Here is a 20,636-nt window from a genome sequence, read left to right as displayed (position 1 = left end):
GTTAATCAGATATATACATTTTTCTGCATCTTTTTATTTATCTTTGGTGCTTTGCTTAAATTTCAAATTCCAGGTATAAGCATTTGTCTTATTTACAGAAACATTTTTTTTTCTTAGTATAAATTCTGAATTTCTGAAAGGAAAGTGTTATTTTATAGAGAGAGGTTGATCCCAGACTCAAGAGTTCTTTGTTTATATTTTATTTTTATGTTGTCTTTTTTAAATATTATTTTATATGTTTTATTTAGTAATTACCTTATATTGTCTTCTGTTTATATGTTTGTAATGACTCATTGCCCTTTATATGTTGAAACTAGAGGGTGGGGCCATCTGATGGTACAGCTGGGGAGACGGCCCAGTAACTCAGTAATTGTTATTAATGCTTCTTTGTTTTGGCTCACTATTTTGTATTTATGTGATATTTGACAGATTCTGTGGTTAATGGATATTTTGCTCTGATTAAGAAAATGATTTTGGGCTTCTGGGTTTGTTTTAATTAGCCTTTAGTTGAGTTCTTGTATCCAAACCATTTTTTCATATTGATTGTGTCAGCTTTGCTTTTGATGTTTCCCTTTTTATTATTACATGCTTTTATTCTGCTTGCCCTGTCTGTTTGTCTGGGTCAAATTTTGCAATCAGTTTTTACCCACTTTTACCAAACTGATTTCCTTCAAACTTTGCATGCATGCTAATCTCTGGTGACAATGCAATATTTCATCAGTTTTGAACTAGGACCTGTACGTTAATTACGCCAATTTTAAATTTCTCATTTCCTTATACTTTACTTTTAGCAAATACCACATATTCAGAGTGAGTCAAAATTATGTTAACACTAATGGTACTGCTATGTATATGCTTTTGTACAATTTTTGTGTACAATTTATGTGCCACATATGGTACATGTGTTGAACATGATAGCGAACAGGTTGAGACATTTCTGTAAATCATCTTGTACATATGAAGTATGTTTTGTGAATAAATTGTTTCCGACATTCAAATGTTAACATAATTTTGACTCACCCTGTGTATTTTAGCTAACAGGGATGTATAAAAAATCAGCGATGTTGGTCAAGTGATTAGCATGTTGGACTTTCGATTAAACGGCAGAATGTTCAAGACCAATGTAACAAATAAAAAAAAAAATATATCATTTTGATTAAGCAATATTGAAGTTTTGTCAAATACTTCAGTATGACAGTTAAGCAGCATTGGTCAAGTGGTTAGTGTGTTGGAAGTTTAATCAAATGTTTGATGGTTCAAGGTCAATTTACACACACTTTTTTTTCTTTTTTTTTTTAATTCTACCAATTTTTCATCATTTATATACAAACTTTGATGAAATACTCTTTCAGTGATTTGGTGAAATTGGCTCAGTGGATAAGAAAGGTTGAAAGTTCAGTTCTCAAATAGACAAACACACATTTCCAGTACTTCACACGTGTAAGGTTTCAGCATGGTTAGGATTTTCTGAAGTGAGAGAGAAATTAACATGAATGAATGTTATGTTTTGTATTGTATCGTAGGTTCGATTCGTCTCTGCCACTAATACAGTTTCTGTCAAATCACCTTCCCACACAAGTTGAGGTTTTTGTAATGTGCTGTAGACTGTATGACATTAGGTTTGCTAAAAATATATAAAAAAATTAAGTGTAAAAAAATGCACTAAAAAGTAAAAAATGTTTTGTATTGTACTAAGATTTTGTTGGTCATATGCGACTTAAAATAAAATTATGGGGCACCCATTAAAGAAGTATTTCAATTAAATTAAAATGCATATATTTATTAAAGTGAAATTTCTAACCAGCTTAACTATGGAAAGAAAATGACACATCATATAAAAGTTGATTAAGTATGTAGGATTGAATTCATTCTTTTATAGGTGCACCACAAGTTTTTACTTTTTAGTGCATTTTTGAATAAAATTGTAACACTTAAATCTTATATATACAGTTTTTTTTGTGATCTTTACTTATTGAAAGGATTTTTTTTTCTGTGCATGATTTTTCCATAGGAATTCTCCAGTCAGGTTTTTTAAGGCTGATACCGATCACCAATTTCATGTTACTTAAACAACACAGAACATAGCACATTTTGGTGTGATATGTTTATTATGAGTAAATAGAAGGTCCGAGCTGTAATATTATTAAAAGTAGCAGTGTGTTAATGAATGCCTCAGTTTTGTTTTTGAATGTAAGAAGAGAAGTTTCCTCTAATACAAAAACAAAAAGTATCTTTCTCTACTCTTGTGCGTCAACCTGTGCTTCCTCTTCTTAAAATACATATTCACATTAACCAAGTTCATCCTTTTCACAAAATCCAGTACAGTCTGACCTTCTTCAATCCTTTACTTGACATCATATCTACCCATCACCTCCTTATCCCCTCTATTCCCTTAATTAGCATGTTCCCTGAAATCTACTTCAGTCACCAGTCTCTCTTGGGTACACTCTCCATTACTTCATCCAACTTACTCCAGAAATCTTCCAACTTGCAGAGCATATGCACTAATAACATTCATCATCACACCTTCAATTTCCAGCTTCATAATCAACATTCTGACTGACACTCTTTTCACCTCCAAAACACTCTTGACATACTGTTCCTTCAGGATAACCCCTATCCCATTTCTCCTCCCATCCACACCATGGTAAAACAATTTGATCCCACCTCTGATACACATGGCCTTACTCTGTTCCATCTGGTCTCTTGCACACACAATATATCAACCTACCTTCATACCACCAGACACACCTTCCCCCTCTTCTACTCCTTTGGCCAACAGTAGCTCAATTTCTGCCAGCACCCTGTTGATTAACAGTACTGGTGGCGGCAGTTGTTAACACCGGCCTCAACCGATTGGGTATGGAAATCTGAATTATTGTCTGCATATTTATCTGGGAGAATTTTACACCGGATGGTTGCATGAATGATAGAAACATACATTCTGAACCAAACTGAGATTGACTCAAACATCACCCTAATCCTAAAATGCCTGATCTCATCTCACTAAAGAATAACTTTCTTTTTTTTTTTTATATATTTTTATTTTATTAATTTTCATTGTAATCATTCCATACAAACAGATCCATTTATAACCCAACAAATTTGAAAACAAATCAAACCCCACCCCTGAGAAGGAGAGCTTAGCTAAAGGAAAATTTCTTTAAGCTTTTTAATAAGGCAACATTAGACAAAAGAAGGGGAGAAGTAAATATCTATATAAATAAGAGATGGAGAAGGGAGTTAAATACAATAATAGTTAATTCTCTTATTCTAAAATAATATTGATTAAATCCTGCCAAGTTTTGAAAAAATTTTGTACAGATCCTCTAACTGAAAATTTGATTTTTTCCAATTTCAAATAATATAAAACATCAGTTTCCCACTGACTTATAAGAGGAGAATTAGGATAACTTTCTTATTGAATAAACCAGCTAGTCATGTATGGTATTTGAAGAGGAATTGAATGGTAAGGGATGAGGGTTAACAGTCTAAGGAACTGAAACAAAGAGGGATAATAGGAGTGGATTGAAAGAAGTTTCTTAACTTTTCCTGTACTATATCTCTTTTTCTAGATGTTTCTTGGTGTAATCTTACTTTTTTGGAGTAGTATAACCTGACATAACGTAGTAAAGCATTTAAAAGAGACTACTTTGAATGTAAACGTGAAGTACTATGACATTCTATTTCATAATGTACAATATGTGAATTTCTTTCAAATTACATATCAGATTTTGGGTTCACTTTATATTGAGGTGCTAAATGTTTCTGTTTTTTAATCAGTTTTCAGTTTAGCTTCACATTCAGTGGTAATACCATCCATGACTAGCGCTTATGCACTTGAGACTAGCATGTATTTTAATTGGTTAAAGTAATTTCAGTGACTACTTAATTTGTCATGGTTCATATCCTAAAATTATTTACTTTGCCCAGTTTGATGCAGAATTATCATTTTTTTTAATCATCATTACTGCATCCACTAAAAAGTATCATCTCCAGACAGAGGAGCAGCTTCAGCGACAGACTGCTCTCAATGTCCTGCTCCACTGACACACTGAGGAGATCATTCCTCCCCCACACTATGCGACACTTCAATTCCACCCAGGGTAAACATTATTCAAAGTTATTGACTGTCTGTATACCTGCATTGTTATCGGCATTGTTATCACTCTTTAATTTAACATTGTTCTTTATTAGTATAATTTTCTGACATGATTTTGTTTTTAGATAGTGTCTAATCAGCTAATTGATTTGTATGTTATGTTGTAGCAGTGGAATATAGAAGGGTGAGTTGTATTTCACAGTCATAGGCAAGCATTAGATACACAAAGGCTCACCATAGACCGTGAGGAAAGTAACTAGAAATTATAGGTAGTAAAAGTTAAAGTAAAACAACTTGAAAATCACATGAAACTTTAATCAAGAGGCAGGCAGTTTGTGTAAACATTGTGTATACGAATGTATATTTTTTTCAGCCTTGCAGCAGTGCCCTCATAGTTTCTTGTCATACCCATGAGTTAAGGAGATATCTTGGAATGATACTGTAATAATTAAGCAAATTCTGCTTTAGAAAAGGTGAGGTTAAAAAGCCAATCTCTACATGATTGTCATGTCCACAGTACTATGCAAAAACCATTAGTAGTACCACTACTGCTACTGATAATTATTAACAATATACTATTAAGTATTAAAATAATAGAAGTAATATTCTGGAAAAAGTGTCCAGTGGTTTTATATAAAAAGAAACACACACACAAACACAAAAAACACCTTTTTTTTACCACAGTAAATTGTGTGGGTGTGGGGGATTATTTAAGGATGCAGTTTATCTCCTTAATTCTGAATCAGAAAATCATTTCCTTTTTTTCGACTTCCCTGTTTCTATCAAGATTTTTCAAATGAAAACTCTGGTTGTGGACTGCTCTTAAACCTGCTGGGTAGCTTATAATGTCCTAATAAATAATTACCGTCAAAGTCAAACTTCTTGTAATTCCAACAAGTCTTGTAATTGAATGAAAATTAAACTTGTTGTTTCCTGTTTCTAGTGGTCCTCCAAAAACACATTATGGAAATGATAGTCTTTTTGGCTGTGATCTCTTAAAACACTAAAATGGGATCTACTGTTTTTAGGATGGGATTGAGAAGCAATCCCTACATCGTGGACGAGCGCAAATAACGAGGAACAACTGAAAAACTTTTTTTCCACTCACATTTAATGTAATTCTACAACCTGTTCACTTTTGTTTGATATAGCATCTTTTCTTTGCTAAAGTATTGTTTAGTTCTTTGAATATAGCACGGTATGACTCCAGTGGTCCAGCTCCTGAAAAATTAACATTCCTATCCATTGTAGGATGTGAGTGAAGTCCTTTAGTTTTTTTAAGTACTGGAATTAAGCTTATAATAAGAGGTCTGTGGTGCAGTGCAGTTTTTAAATGAACAGTTGTGACCCAGAGCATACAGGTGCGTGTATACACAAGCATGCTTCGCTCAGGGAATGATTGGGGTGCTTGGCTGATTGAGCACTCAAGTGCAAACGTAAGCAGATCAGTCAGTTGCCTCATTCACACCTCATAGGAGCCATTGTATCACACCAGCTCCCAATTAGGCCATATAAAAGGAGATTACACGACAGTAGGAGACAGAATGGAAACACAGAGCCATGAGAGCAGTATTGGGTCATAAAGCAGGATGATCCAGCCTGCGAGTGAGTTAGAGGCAAGCATGGTCATTAGCCCACAAAGGACGGAAGCTTTGGCACTCTAGAGGCAGATCATCCCTGCTGATTATTCTTATAGGAGTGGTTGTGATCATGGTGGAGTCATTCCCAGGGATCTGAGGTATGCCAGGGAAGTGAGAAGGATGACAGGAGGAGAAAGATTTTGATTGACTTTGGACTGCTCAAATTGCATGTCAGTATCTAGTTATTCCTGCCTCATCTGCTCCTGTGGCACTTGTTTTCAGTATTGCTGACAAGATATTTAGGCCTGAGAGATGCAATCTTAGTGATACCAAATTTCAGGAAAAGGTGGTTATTTGATGCAATAAAAAATGAATATATGTGAATGAAATACATACTGTACTATATTTTTCATACATTATTTAGCATTTGTAAGGCATCATGAATAAAGTTTGCATGTATGTCGCTACATGTAATCCCAAATAAATGCTCAGAAATGGCAATAAATGGATTTCGGCAGAATTTCACTGAATTGAATTCCACTCAAATTCAATTCCATTTGAGTTTCCTGTAGTTGTTGTTGAAATCTAATTCCAGTTAATTTTCCTTGTTTGAATTTGAAATGTGGACTTCATTCCTGAACTGACCTCAACCCTGCTGACAGAGATGGCAACAAGTGCATTATATGCAAATACACCTAAAATGAGACAACCTTTTTATTATAGCATTTACAATACTCATTTGCAAAACAGTATTTATAAAACCTTAATGCAAGAAATGTTTCTGAATTAAAATAATATCCAAGGCAGTTTCCTTTCCCAAAATTTTTTTTTAGTAATTATTGGTATAGTGAGTGAAATTATGAACTGTACCCTTTTTCTTAGTGTTGCATGACAATCTTTGAGACAATGTTTTGGAGAGGCTAAATAAAAAAAAAAAATGTTAAGTTTCAGCTGTACATAAAAGTGTGGTTTCTCTGATTTGTAGCAATATTTATATGGCAGCTTTGTTTTCACTAAACACTTAGCCCAGTGCATCTACCATATTCTCAGAAAAACTGTTTGTAGACTTTGTCATCTTTCAGAAGAGCCCTCCCTCTAGCTTCTGAACTTGTCAGTTCAGCTTTTACATTATACAAAGCACTGCTTGTCTTTTTGACTTGCTTACTACTTCTTCAGTGGAGGGGAAGTAGAGAAACCCCAAACAAAGATCTGCCAACATATCAAAAAAGTTTTATAACACAGAACATCAAGTGGCTAGAGCAGTTTGAAACATCACAGTGTCTCCTTTTGAGGCAGGTTGTCATTTTAGTTGGCTGGTTGCAGACTTATTCTGAGTTCAGTGGATGCATGTGGTAGCATATTTTGACAGGTAAACCTTTGGCTTCACCTGTAAGAATATGTAAACTTCACTCCTCAATTGTTACACTATTACAAGCACAGTAAACAATAAGTGAACAGGAGTAGAGTGCTGGGAGTAGATATCAGTGAGATGGAGAATCCCATTTATTTTATTACAAAAAGATGTTTGCATGAGGCATTGATTATGATTGAATAATTTTTGTGGTGAACAATACTGCAGTTACAGTTAGCACAACAATTTGCACATGCAGGCTATACATGGTTGCAGGTAAATTTATACAGATGTTCTGGTTTTCTTTTTTCTGAAAGAGAAGGAATTTTCAAGATATTTTTGTTTTACTGTAACATTGTAGTATGGCATGGATTATAATAATGTTTTTTACATTCAGCAAAATAAGCTATTTTTTAATTGGCTGTTCTTTTGTTTTGTTAACCCTTCACACTAAACCTTTAACACAAAGTAAAATTGTATTGTTTCTCAGGTTGCTTCATGTAGTAGTACCACAAATTAACTTAATTTCTTTAGTTCTACTTGTTATGACTAGCAACAAATGCCAGTCTGTTCTAACATCTAAGTTTTAAACACAGCAACTTTTATTAAAAGAACAAACCCCAATTAAAACCAATTCACAGTTTTAAGGGGTCAGAACCTTTCCTGGCAACACTGTGTGCCAGGAAGAAAACAGTCCTGGACAGGTCTCATACATCCACAGTCTCATTCTCACAGTGATATTTTTGGAATCCGTAGTTAGCCTAACCTACACATTTTTGACAGTGTGGAAGGGTATCCAGAGAAAAATCCACAGACACAGGAGAACATAAAAACTTGGCACAGACAACGTCTGGGTGTGAAACTTGAACCCAGTACATGGGATCTGTGAAATGGCAGCATTAAAGACTGCATTACTGTACTCCTCTCAAGTAAAAACACAGTAATAAACAAGAGTAAGTAGCATCTGGGATTATGTTTTTTATTGCTGGGTATTTCTGCTCTTAGCCTAATATAACTACATCTTCATGGTTTTCGTTAACAAGTAAGGAACTATTGAAACATCTACTGTCACACCACAGCCATAACAAGGAATAATAAGCTGTGCTTCTGATATGCCTCCTTCAGTACCATTGTTAGACTGAGTTGAGTCACTGCAGCATAAGTAATGTCAACCTCCAGTGACGCCTTTAATGAACCATCTGTTTCCATCTAAAGGACCATTTTTGTGTGGCTTTTTTTTGGAGAGTTCGATAAGGTTGTCAGTGTTAAAAGTATTTAAATCCTCACCAAGTTTTTGCTTCCTGTTCTTGATACACTCTTGTCTACAAGTCTTGCACTCACTAACATGTTATGCTCCAAGTATTTGTATCTTTAGAGTATTATGTACTACATGAGGCTGTCATTGATTGAGCAGACAGCTTCATGAGAAGCACAGTTGGACCTCAGAATAGCTGCTTGGTTTGATACCAACCGTCCTCAACAATTTTCTTAACTTTCCAAATATATATGTATTAGCGTAACCAATTTACATTTCATCTGAAGTACATTTTCCTCAAAGCATTTTAGGGGTGGAATTTTCATATGTTTAAAGATAAAGGCAGTTGTGCAAATCTGTATTAGGATAGTACCTGCTTTTCTAGTAAACATAATCACATAGATGCCAGTGGATATTTGATTTATTGTCTTACAGACCTATCACATTCTTTTGTCTCGATAAACCATATTATCTGTGATTGCAGGTTAAAAATAAACTTTAAATGACTTTACCTCTTTCTATCAGCATCCTTTCCTGGGACTAGAGATTTCTCGCTTTTATTAATTTTTGATATTTTAAGCTAGTTGCCCATTCTTAGTGAAGTTATAGGGTAGATGTACTTGTATTCTGGCATTATGAAGCAATGGGAATTAAACTCCCTACATTTCAAGTTTCTATTTTGTTTTAAGTGATGGATTAGATTTAAGGATATTTTGGATTTTAAACCACTTTGTTAGGGTGTGTTGGGTCTGTGCTTGATTAATTTGATATTTGATCAAAATGTAATGATACACAAAGATCTTTCAAGATGAAGTATGGCACAGAAACTGATGATGACTTTATTCTTAACTTCTAATTTAAAAACTTTAGTTATGAAAAAAAAACAAATGGATAAAATTGAGCTTTTGTGGCAGCATTGTTACCTTCTCTATAAATTGATTGTGATTTCAAAAAATGGTTTAACAATGCAAGGAAATATGTTTTGTTGTTAGTTGATCAGCATATTTTTTATAATCCACTGCAAAAATGTCTGGATAACATACATCCTTAAAAATGTCTGGATAATGTGCTGCCTTAAAAAAATGTCAGAAAAATCATGATGTAGACACCTGTTCATTTTTTAGACATGTTGAGGTTAATATTATTTTTCATTAATATTTTTCATCCAGTTGTGAAGCTCATTTTTATTTTAAATATTTTAGTAATTTTTATTGTTACCAGTACTTGGTTCAGTATTGTTTATTATCATTCTGTGTAAACTGATTAAGAGCAAGTTGGCTTTTACCCTAGCAACTCCTTAGTTAGTGTTCTATGTACATATACTCTGAATAATATAAATCTTTACTATGTACATCTGAATAATAAATATTCGGTAAGTCTTTACTACTTACATGTAAGCTGTTCCTCAGTTTTTGTTTGTTAATTTAGATTGCCTGTGTCAGCATCATAGGTACTTTTGAACCACAGGATTGAAGTAATTTTTTTTGTAGTATCCTGTTTCCATGACAACTGGCAGCAGATAATTGTATTGTTGTCATGGTTACTGTGACAATCTAGCAGTCTTTAAAAAAAGTGTAAGTGTTAATAAAGCTAAATGCAATAACAGGTAGATAAATATACATATCAAAATTTAAATGCATCTTTGTTTGAAAGTCACCTTCACTCTGCTGCTATTGTCTTTCTTGTTCTCTCACACGCAGCATTGCCAGATATGGGTTGGTTATGGCTTTCAATTTAAATTTAGAGGGCCGTTATTGCATGCATTTGTGTGTTTTGAGCTGCATCTCACTTTTCTTTTGGTGATCATCACCAGTATATCTCTAGTCTCCTATTAACAAACAAGATACAATTTTTCAGTCCTGAAAGAATATGGTTCATTTTATGTGAATTAAAAATATAACACATTTGGATTTAGTGCTGTAGTATAATAATATATTTAAAAAGTTGGAGCCCTTTAAACTGCTAATAGATTAATTTGTACACTTTTGTTTTCATTTGCTAGAATTTCAAAGATATTTAAGGTATTCACCTTCTTTCAATTAGCTTTTTTATAGGTCAAAATGAGTAAAATTGGCTTAATATTAGTCTATATTTCTGTATGTTGGACTTCAAGGTGCAGTGGTTTTTGTAGTTTATTATAGTGCATAAGACAAGGCTTTACTTGATTGGCTTTGCACAAATAAATTCATTTTAATTGGAATGTGCATGCATTTGCCATTATAATTTGGTAATATTTCATTTTAACTAATTCTTAACCTGTTCATGACAAATGATTTAATTACAGCATTTTTTTCCAAAGTCTTGCACATTTGTTTTTGAGCATACTGTGACATGTGATGTCACGGAGGAAGCATAATGTATTCTAGCATAGTTTGTGGCATGTTGCTTTTAACTAAAATTTAAATGACATGCCAAAATATTTTTTAAAATAAGTTTTTAAAAAAATGTAAAATTCTGATGTGTGTGTGCTTAAAATAAAAAGCAAAATATGTCCTTTAAACTGAATATTTTGCACATCAGGAGTTCAACCCACCCTTCCAACGAGTTACTCTGGGTGCTATTTCATTATCTGAGTTTTTTTTTTTTTTTTTTTAAACCAAGTAAAGTCTTAATTTTCTAAAGACTACTTTTTAAAGAATCTAGTAGACATTTCCATTACACTCTTAATTTGTAGATGGATCAAGGTGTTTACTTCAAATGACAAATATTTTAGTCATTTCCTTACTTGCTTCTTGTGGAAAACATAGCCTATAAATTTCTACAGTTGTTATAGAGTCATTTTGTAAAATTCTTGGAGGTTACTAAGAGGCATATGTGTATAACGATTGTATGGTTTATACCTTTTGCTTTAGCAATTCTACAAATTATTTTAGTTTTGTTATTTATTTAAGCTGAAGGCTCAATTTCAAATAGACAAAGAACAGAAGTGTTCAAAGATCAGAGGTGCTGGGGTAGGTTTAATTTTAATGTATCAGGAGGCTCTACATGTACTTGCAACTGGTGTGCACCACAACCTTGATACTGTATATCATCATGGGCATATTTATCTAGGTTGTCTGCATATTGTTTAGTTCACAGGAGCCCGCTAATTTACTTGGCACAATGCATGTTCTGAAAGCTTCACTTTATTTATTTTGCAGTTTCAGTTTCAGGATACTTCTCTGCACTCACCTCCTGATTTCTTGAATACTTTTAAGTTCTTTATTTTGTTGCTTGTATAATGATGAATAATTATAAATTATATAGGTATGCAGTACTGTGTAAAGTAAAAACATGTTAGATTTTTCTCTGGCCTACATAGAAAAAAGCTCTAGATAGGTTGAGACTCTTCAATCATTTTGAGTTAATAACTTAATGCTATCATTTTTTTTGATTCTGGCAACAATGTCTATCAGTCAACATCACAAAAAATGCTGGTAAGTCGTGATTTTAAAAAAGTAAGCTCTTGGACTGCTGCACTTCTTTAATTATTTAATTCATATGTGAGCCTGCTAAGATTCCTTTAAGTCACATGATGGATTCAGTCTCCTTGCTGTACCCCGTGTACCAGTGGACCAGCTGCTTGTTTTGGGGAGTAGTGTTGAGAAAGGTGATTTGTAATGTAATTAAATACAAAAAAAAATAAGGTGATTTAAGGGGTGAAGCAGCTGGCTGTATCCCCCCCTTCCTTTCCCCTCACTCCTGCTACACAGCTTGGCCACTTTTATACAGTTTGTTTGTATTAAAACAAATATGCATGCTCTTGGGCTGTTCTGCATTTTGTGAAAAAATTACAACACATTAACACTATCAGCTAAATAAAATTATACATCAATTTTTTTACAACAGTAAATCATTTTAAAAGTAATTAATTATAGATCCATGATGTAGTAAAATATGTTCAGTCATGGTAAAAGATAATCAGTTTGGGTTTATTAGTTTTCCAGGTTGCATACTGGTATTTGAGAGTAATAATGTTGTTTGTTTTCCCCCTCTTCACTGCCTAATATGGTAATTGAGTATTGAATTTCATACTAACAGCTTCCTCTAATACTTGAAAAAATAGAAATATTTGGGCAGTGTAAACAGTGTTTACTTCGTGTTTTCACTAAGACATTTAAAGCAGTGTAATAAAATCACAGAAAACGTTGGAATTCTTAAACACAAAGCTACATGCCTTTTGGGTTATAAATTATTTACCCCAATGTTTCTTGTAATATAAATTCACACTACAGCTAACTCAGTTTAACATGGGTATGGCGTATTCAAGTAATTCCTTGTGATCTTGTTTAAAATAAGTTCTAAGTAAACTGTTCAGGAGGATAGACACATTGCATCAGGGCTGCGTAAACAAACCCAAATAAATCCTTACCAGTGAATTATTGTGAGAAGTCCATGTAATAAATTGTCACTTGTTTATATTTACTGAAAGCTTGGGGTGCCCTGTCGTATTTCCTTTTTTCTTTTAACTTATTAGTTTTTATTCATTCATAAACATAAAAATGCATTCTTCTTTTGGATATAGAAAACAGGTTATGCCAGAATTATTGTTTTTTTCTTTCTTTCTTTGGCTTACCCAAAATATAAGGGGCGAAATGCAAATATCACATCTTAACTGTGAGCATTTCTAAAACATGTCTTAATATTTTAGAATATCACGTTTTTGGCTTCTTAACTTATCTCTAAGTATAAATTAAGGGCTAGATTAATTTATAGTAAAATGAGATCTAGTAAATGAATGTAGTTGAATATAAAACATTTCAAAGTGTTAAGAGCACATTTGCAAAGAATAACCAAATATAAAATTTGATCTGTGCCTTCAAGTGTTCATCTTTTTTCAGATCCACTTGGGACATATATGAGGAGTGGAGAGTAGTAAATGGAAACAATGTAGTGAGTGTAATTTCTACCACAACAGTAAAACCAGGAGTAGGGCCAAGGAAGTACATTATGTATCTAAAGCTGCCCAGATGGGATGGTGGATTATTTTTTCAAGCCAGTTCAAGAAAGAAATTATATGAAACCATTCTAGTATTTTGTTAATTGTTCAGAATAGTTTGTGCCTTTTGTCCTTTATTTGCATTCCTTTATATTTGATTAATATCAGTACAATTCAGAACAATGACTTAACATGGTCTTGTTTGCTATACAGTTACGCTCAGTCCTTTAGGTGTTCATCTTAAATGTCTACAGCACTTTTTACAAAATATTCAAATCAATTGTTATACTTTAACACTCAGATCACAGCATGTTTTTCTATATATCTATCAGCATATGCATATTTTGTTTTTGTGGTTTTGTTTCGTTTGTGTTTGTCTCTAAAATAAATATTTTTGGTTTGCTGGAAGATTTTGTTGTAGTTTAAAGTTTTGAGAAGAGTTTGCCCTTTTCATGCTATCTATACACTCAAAATTGGTCTGTATACTTAAACAAAAAAATGTAAAGGTTTTTAGTGGTATTGAGACAATGAATGAGGAGACCATTGTCCTCTGCAAAATATATTTTTATGTGCAGTTTCAGACTGTTTCAAGACCAAAAAGATAAGTGTTTTTTTATATTTTGCTCATCACTCTTATGTTTTTCATGGCTGTTTTTTTTTTCCTCTGGTAGTGAGTGAATCATAAGATATTACTGTTTTTTGTTACTTTGTAATGCTACCTGTTTTCTCTTTCAGTCTACACCTCTGCATCTAGCTGCTGGGTATAACAGAGTGAGAATCGTCCAGCTCCTTCTGCAGCATGGTGCTGATGTGCATGCTAAAGATAAAGGGTATACATTTTTTAGATGCTTTTTATTTTATCACTTTTAAAAACTGTTTTTAGAAGCTAAGTCTTGTGACCACATGAGACATGTTTCATAAGACCATTGATATGCCTTGATACACTTCTGTCCAGGTCATTGTATGTACATTTTCATCTGTCATAATGATTATTTAGTGCAGGTTGAGTGTCCCTGATAACAAATGCCTGACTTTCAGATTTTGGAATGTTTGCATATGCATAATGAGGTGTCTTGGGGACACCCTTGATCAAATAGGGAAATGCAGCCAAATCAGCTAAATAACGACTCACACGTATAATAAATAATATCACCGGGCCATTATTATAATGTACATTGATGTGAAAACATATTAAACCTTAAAAGTGATGAATATGATGTATTTTAAGAGGGACGTTGTGTGTTTGTACTAAAGAACTTTTTTGGTTTTTCATCAGTTTATATCAGCTACCTGTTGTCACCTCTCAGAGAACTGGCCAACAGATTAGGAATATCTCAGCCAATCTTAACTCTCTTATGCCCACTGTGTTGGAAGACATTAAACAACAGATGTGGCACTACGTTCAGTTTTTGCGCGGTGTGGGTGTGCATGCGTAAAACATAAATGTTTTGCCAATATAAAAAGGTTACTTGCAGCAGTTTATGTTATTCCTAATATTTGTGGAGCAATTTACTGAACTAATACTACAGTAAGGGTAGCTAGTGTGAATGATGCTGCTGCTGTTAGCTGTAAGCAGATACAAATCCATTAACACAAACTGCAATTTTAATGGTGTTGCTCAGCATTTTTTAACTGCTGCACAGGTGTTATTGTGTCGCTTTATGTGGGACAAAGCTCATTAACTGAGTTTTGTTGCTTAGCGGCACTCGATGCTTCATGGGAAACAAAACCCCAAAGCCAACATACACATGTATTTTTGATCATGTGTTGATCATGTGTTATTGCTTCATGGCGCTCTAAGCTTAACGGGGGACCCCCATCCTCCTCTGAAAGAATAAATCCATTTTGGATCTACATATTTGTTATTCACATTCACTTTTTGCCTTATGTATTATTTCACACGTAAATCCAAACAAAGTTTTATAAAAGAGACCCTTGGTGTTGAATTTTCCATTTGGGGTCATGTCCAACGTTTTGGATTTTGGAATTTATAATTAGGGATACACAGCCTGTATCAGTATAATAAAACTGGAATATATTTACCATTATATCGTGGGCTACGGATGTGTGTGTCTTAAAAACGCACTGCTCACCGGTTCTCGAGCTGCTGACCATTAAAGTTAGACCCTTTTACCTCCCGAGGGAGTTCAGTTCAGTTCTCCTTTCAGTTGTTTACATCCCTCCACAAGCTGATAAAGCTTTGGCTATGGATGAACTGTATGATGTTATCAGTGGACTAGAGAACGCTAACTCAGAAGCAGCATTTATTGTGTTGGGAGACTTCAACAGAGCAAACATGAAGAAAGTTCTCCCTAAATACTATCAGCACATCTCTCCCCCCACAAGAGGTGATCAAACACTGGATCATTGTTACACCTTATTCAAGGACTCCTACAAATCCCTCCCTCGACCAGCTTTTGGAAAAGCAGACCATTGCTCTATATTGCTGCTGTCTGCATATAAACAAAGACTTAAACAGGAAAAACCGGTTTACAGGGACATCTACAAATGGGACAGTGAAGCTGAGGGGGTCTTACAGGACTGCTTTGAAACAACTGATTGGCAGATTTTTGAGGATGCAGCTGATGGCAACATCAGTGAATTCACAGACTCTGTCACAGGTTATCAGCAAGTGCATTGACGATGTTGTCACTAAAACCTCCATTTGCATATATCCTAACCAGAAACCCTGGGTAAATAGGGATATTCGGGCTAAGCTCAAGGCGCGGACCTCTGCCTTTGGCTCAGGGGACTCTGGTGCATACAAAGCAGCCAGATACGACCTCCGGAGGTCCATCAAGAAGGCCAAACGGGACTACAGGGACAAAGTGGAGTCAAGCTATCACAGGTTTGACACCAAGCGCCTGTGGAATGGACTGTGCTGCATTACTGACTATAAAAAGAAAAACAGTCAGTGTTCAGCCCACTGCATGTCTTGCAGATGAGCTCAACACTTTCTATGCTCGTTTTGATGCAGCCAACAAAGAACAGGTGCTATATCCTCAAGGGGGCAGTGAGTCTGTCACTCTGATCCTTGAAACGTCTGACGTGAGAAGGTCCTTCAAAAAGGTCAATCCTCGGAAAGCTCCGGGACCAGATGGCATCCCAGGCCGTGCCCTCAGGGCGTGTGCTGACCAGCTAGCAGGTGTGTTCACCAACATCTTCAATCTCTCCCTGAGGCAGTCAGTGGTCCCCACTTCCTTCAAGGCATCCACCATCATTCCTGTCCCAAAGAAACCGGTGGTCTCCTGTCTGATTGACTATCGCCCGGTTGCACTGACATCGGTCACTATGAAGTGCTTCGAGCAACTGGTCAAAGGTTACATCTGCTCCTCCCTCCCCGACACGCTGGATCCTCTCCAATTTGCTTACAGAGCAAACAAATCTACAGAGGATGCCATTTCGCTAACAATAAACACTGCCCTCACCCACCTGGAAAGAGGAAATACATATGTAAGAATGATGTTCATAGATTACAGCTCGGCATTCAACACCATCATCCCCTCAAAACTCGTCTTGAAGCTTGACGACCTTGGGTTGGGGACGACCATCTGCAGATGGATTTTCTCTTTCCTCACAAACAGGCCCCAGGTGGTGAGAGTCGGCAAACACACGTTCTCATCCCTCATTTTAAACACAGGAGCCCCCTCTTGTATTCCTTGTTCACCCACGTCTGTGTTGCAAAACATAGCACAAACACCATCATCAAGTTTGCAGACGACACAACCATCATAGGCCTTATCACTGACAACGATGAGACGGCCTACAGAGAGGAGGTGCTGGCATTGAGTAATTGGTGCCTGGATAACAACTTGTCTCTTAACGTCAGCAAAACCAAGGAGATGATCGTGGACTATCGGAAACAGCAAGGCAGAGAACACCAGGCCATCTACATCAGCGGCGTAGAAGTTGAAAGGGTTAACAGCTTCAAGCTCGCCAGCGGTCTACTTCCTGAGGAGGCTGAGGAAGTTTGGCATGAATGCCAACATCACCTCAAACTTTTACAGGAGTGTGGTCGAAAGTCTGCTGACGGGCTGCATTACCGTCTGGTATGGGAGCTGGTCTGCCAGAAGCCGGAAATTACTACAGAGAATGGTGAAGGCAGCAGAGCACATCACAGGCAAGAGTCTTCCTGCCATTGAAGACATTTACCTCCATCGGTGCTTGCGTAAGACAAGCAGCATCATAAAGGACCACAGCCATCCAGCACGCCAGCTGTTCTCCTTGTTACCATCTAGCAGACGATACAGGAGTCTGGCTGCTCAGACTACAAGACTTAAGAACAGTTTTTACCACCAGGCCATTCGACTCCTCAACAGCAACACCTGAACACTTATATACACTTACATTACACCTACATTGCATTACATCTACATTGCAATACTCACACACAAACTGTACCTGCACACACTCTGAATACTGACTGGAACATGCATCTGCACTTTATGGAATATGCATCTGTACTCATAAAACATTATCTGTGCAATAACTGTCATTTGTACTTGCTGCTCATTCAACTCATATTGCTCTATAACTTCTTTTAAAATTTACATATTTTATTTTATATGGCTTGTCTATTTTTAACTTGTAATTTTTTTAAATTATTTTTTTAGCTTTATTAGATCTAGGCTGAGTGACTTGTTTTTCTCGTCATACACATTTCATTGAATGTTGACCCTGTGTTAACCTATATATGACAAATAAACCTAAACCTTAATTGTATATTTTCCTCTAAACCATTTTAATATATGCACTGGTTAATTAATTTCACATATTGTATATGGGAGATTTGCAAAGATTGTTTTTATCTGCTGTTTATTTTTGGTGATGTAAGAAAAATAAACATGAGGAAGTTGCTTATATTTATTCACAAATATTTTATATGGTCTAGCTGTATCCAGTTTTAAAAACTTGCTGTTTTTTTTTTTTTTTTTGCAGTGGCCTTGTTCCTCTTCACAATGCCTGCTCCTATGGGCATTATGAAGTTACAGAGCTGTTGCTTAAGGTAAGTGGAGCTTTGGACATTTGTTAATTATGAACAATAAAAAATTGTAATTAATTAGTTGTACTTTCACTTACATTCAGTTTTTTCTTGCTTTTATATTAAAACATGATTCACATTGATACAGTTGAAGTATACATTATCGAATCTGACATAGTGCCTTTCGGGATCAGTTACTATGTTATGGTCATGGGTAATTCTTTTAATTCTAAAATAATTTTGATAAATATTTATGCACCTAATGTTGATGATTGAAAATGTATTCAAAATGTATATGCATCAATTCTCAATATGAGAACTCATAAAATTATAATCTATAGAGTTTAATTGCGTTTAAAATTGAGATTGTGATAGAATGGGCTACAGTGACAGTAACATCTAATACCGCAACAGCAATCACACAGTTTGTAATGGTCTCAACTTATCAAATCCATGGGATTCTTACTTCCACATTGAAAGGATTGTTCCTTTTTCTTCTTTCTTTCCAGTACATCATAGCTACACAAGAGCTGATTATTTTTTCATCAGTAATGATATATTGCCTATTTTCAAATATTGTAAGTGCAACACTATTGTTATCTCTCTTCTGATCTTGGAGCTGGAATTATTATGCCCTACAAAATCTTAATGTAAGTGGTGTCTTATCCCCTGTTTTAGCAGATGTGAACTTTACTGAATTCATCTGCAAACAAATCAGTTATGGTTTAGATACTAACACATCCTCAGAGGTTTCCTCACCATAAAAATATTCCTTTTTTAATTTTAATTCCTTTTACATTTAAGAAGTACTGTAAGTCCTTATGTTCCACTCAGTTTTTAACGAAGATGAGACATAGTGTGAGTTTTTTCGACACAATACAAATACCACAGCTGGATACTCTTAGTGCAGAAGAACTTGACATACCTTTAAAACTGTCAGAATTACTGGATGCTTTAAACTCACTCCAGAGTGGGAAAGCAGCAGGCCCTGATGGCTGCCCAGTTGGAGTTCATTAAAGAAATTAAACTGAGTTTGCTCCATTATTGTTAGCATCATTAATAGAAGCTAGAGGCAACAATATTTTACCACTAGCTTTTTGCCAAGCATTAATTGCCAAAGAAAAATAAGGACTTAATACTATAGGTACATCATGCAAACCTATTTTACTTCTGAATAGTGACGTTAAGATACTTTCCAAAGTTAGCTAAAAGGATGTAGAAAGTGCTTCCTTCTGTAATATCAAATGACCAAACCGGATTCATTAAAGGTAGACACTAAGATTTTGTTTGAATATACTAGATTAAACAGACGCTGAAGGTTTTGAAGCTAACACACCAGAGATCCTATCATGTTTGAATGCAGGAAAGCATTTGACAGAGTCGAATGGGAATTTTTGCACACCACACTGCACAAATTCGGGTTTGGTCCAAATGTATCTGATTGGATAAAATCACTTTATACTAGTCCAGAAGCCTCAGTTTGAATAAACAACATGAACTTGAAATACTTCAAACTAAAATGTGTTTCTCTACAAGAGAACTCTTTCTTCATTGCTTTTGTAAAAGCTATTGAGCTATTGGTCATTCATTTTTGTAATACATCAGAGGTAAAGGGGATTATCAGAGAAGGACTTGCACAGAAAATCACTATACGCAGATGATATGGTATTTTATATATCAGACCCACAAATATTTTTACCATTAGTCCTTAATGCATTATCAGAATTTCAAAAAGCATCTGGACTAAAAATTAATTTAAATAAAAGTGTGCCTTTTCCAGGGAACTTTCTAGAACACCATGCTAGATTGGAAATCAATCCATTCATTTTATCAAAACAGTTTAAATGTCTAAACATCACATCACAAATGTTTAAATTTGTAAACATCACAAATATAAAGATCTTTTTCAACACAATTTTAATAACAGCATGGAAAAAAAATCAATCTCATGCATCCCACACATTACTATTCCAGAGGAAATAGTGATTAGTCTTGAAGATTCAGACAGCATCTTAAATACATATTATTAAAAAAAAAAATCTCAAACAATCTTCCCGGAAGGACCTTTCAGTTAATATCTCAGAGGTGGAATGGAAGTCAGCCATACGTAGAGTACACTTTAGCTGTATTTATGCAAAGCACTCAATAATTCAGCTAAAAAAAAAAACTTTAAAATTGTCCAAAATGTGTCCAGGACATGATCCAATCTGCAAGTATTGTTTTTGAAGAGCACTAAAGTTGCATAACTCTAATCTCAACCTACTTAAAGGATCGATAAAGTACTAAATATTTGTGCTTATTATTCTGACACTTCATTTTTGGATGGAAATCGATATTTTTTGCATTTGTTTTTAGCTGATCACTTTAGTTGTAGTGTTTATATTAAATGTTAAGAATGGTATCTCTAATTTTAATCATACACTTGATTGTGTTTGTAGAATGAGAACAA

At 34.8% G+C, this 20,636-nt stretch overlaps 1 protein-coding gene across 1 annotated transcript in view; it reads left to right on the top strand.

The window, feature by feature from the left end:
• LOC114652284 (poly [ADP-ribose] polymerase tankyrase-1) overlaps positions 1–20,636 on the top strand; it is a 208,201-nt gene that overhangs the window by 140,397 nt on the left and 47,168 nt on the right. The window contains exons 6-7 of the mRNA XM_028802598.2: positions 13,942–14,036; positions 18,145–18,211. Coding sequence (XP_028658431.1) covers positions 13,942–14,036; positions 18,145–18,211 — 162 coding nt within the window. The remainder of the gene's footprint in view (positions 1–13,941; positions 14,037–18,144; positions 18,212–20,636) is intronic.

This window comes from Erpetoichthys calabaricus, chromosome 5 (assembly GCF_900747795.2).
Source record: "Erpetoichthys calabaricus chromosome 5, fErpCal1.3, whole genome shotgun sequence".
Taxonomy (NCBI): domain Eukaryota; kingdom Metazoa; phylum Chordata; class Cladistia; order Polypteriformes; family Polypteridae; genus Erpetoichthys; species Erpetoichthys calabaricus.
The sequence above is the reverse complement of the archived record's forward strand: the minus strand, read 5'-3'. Positions and strand labels throughout refer to the sequence as shown.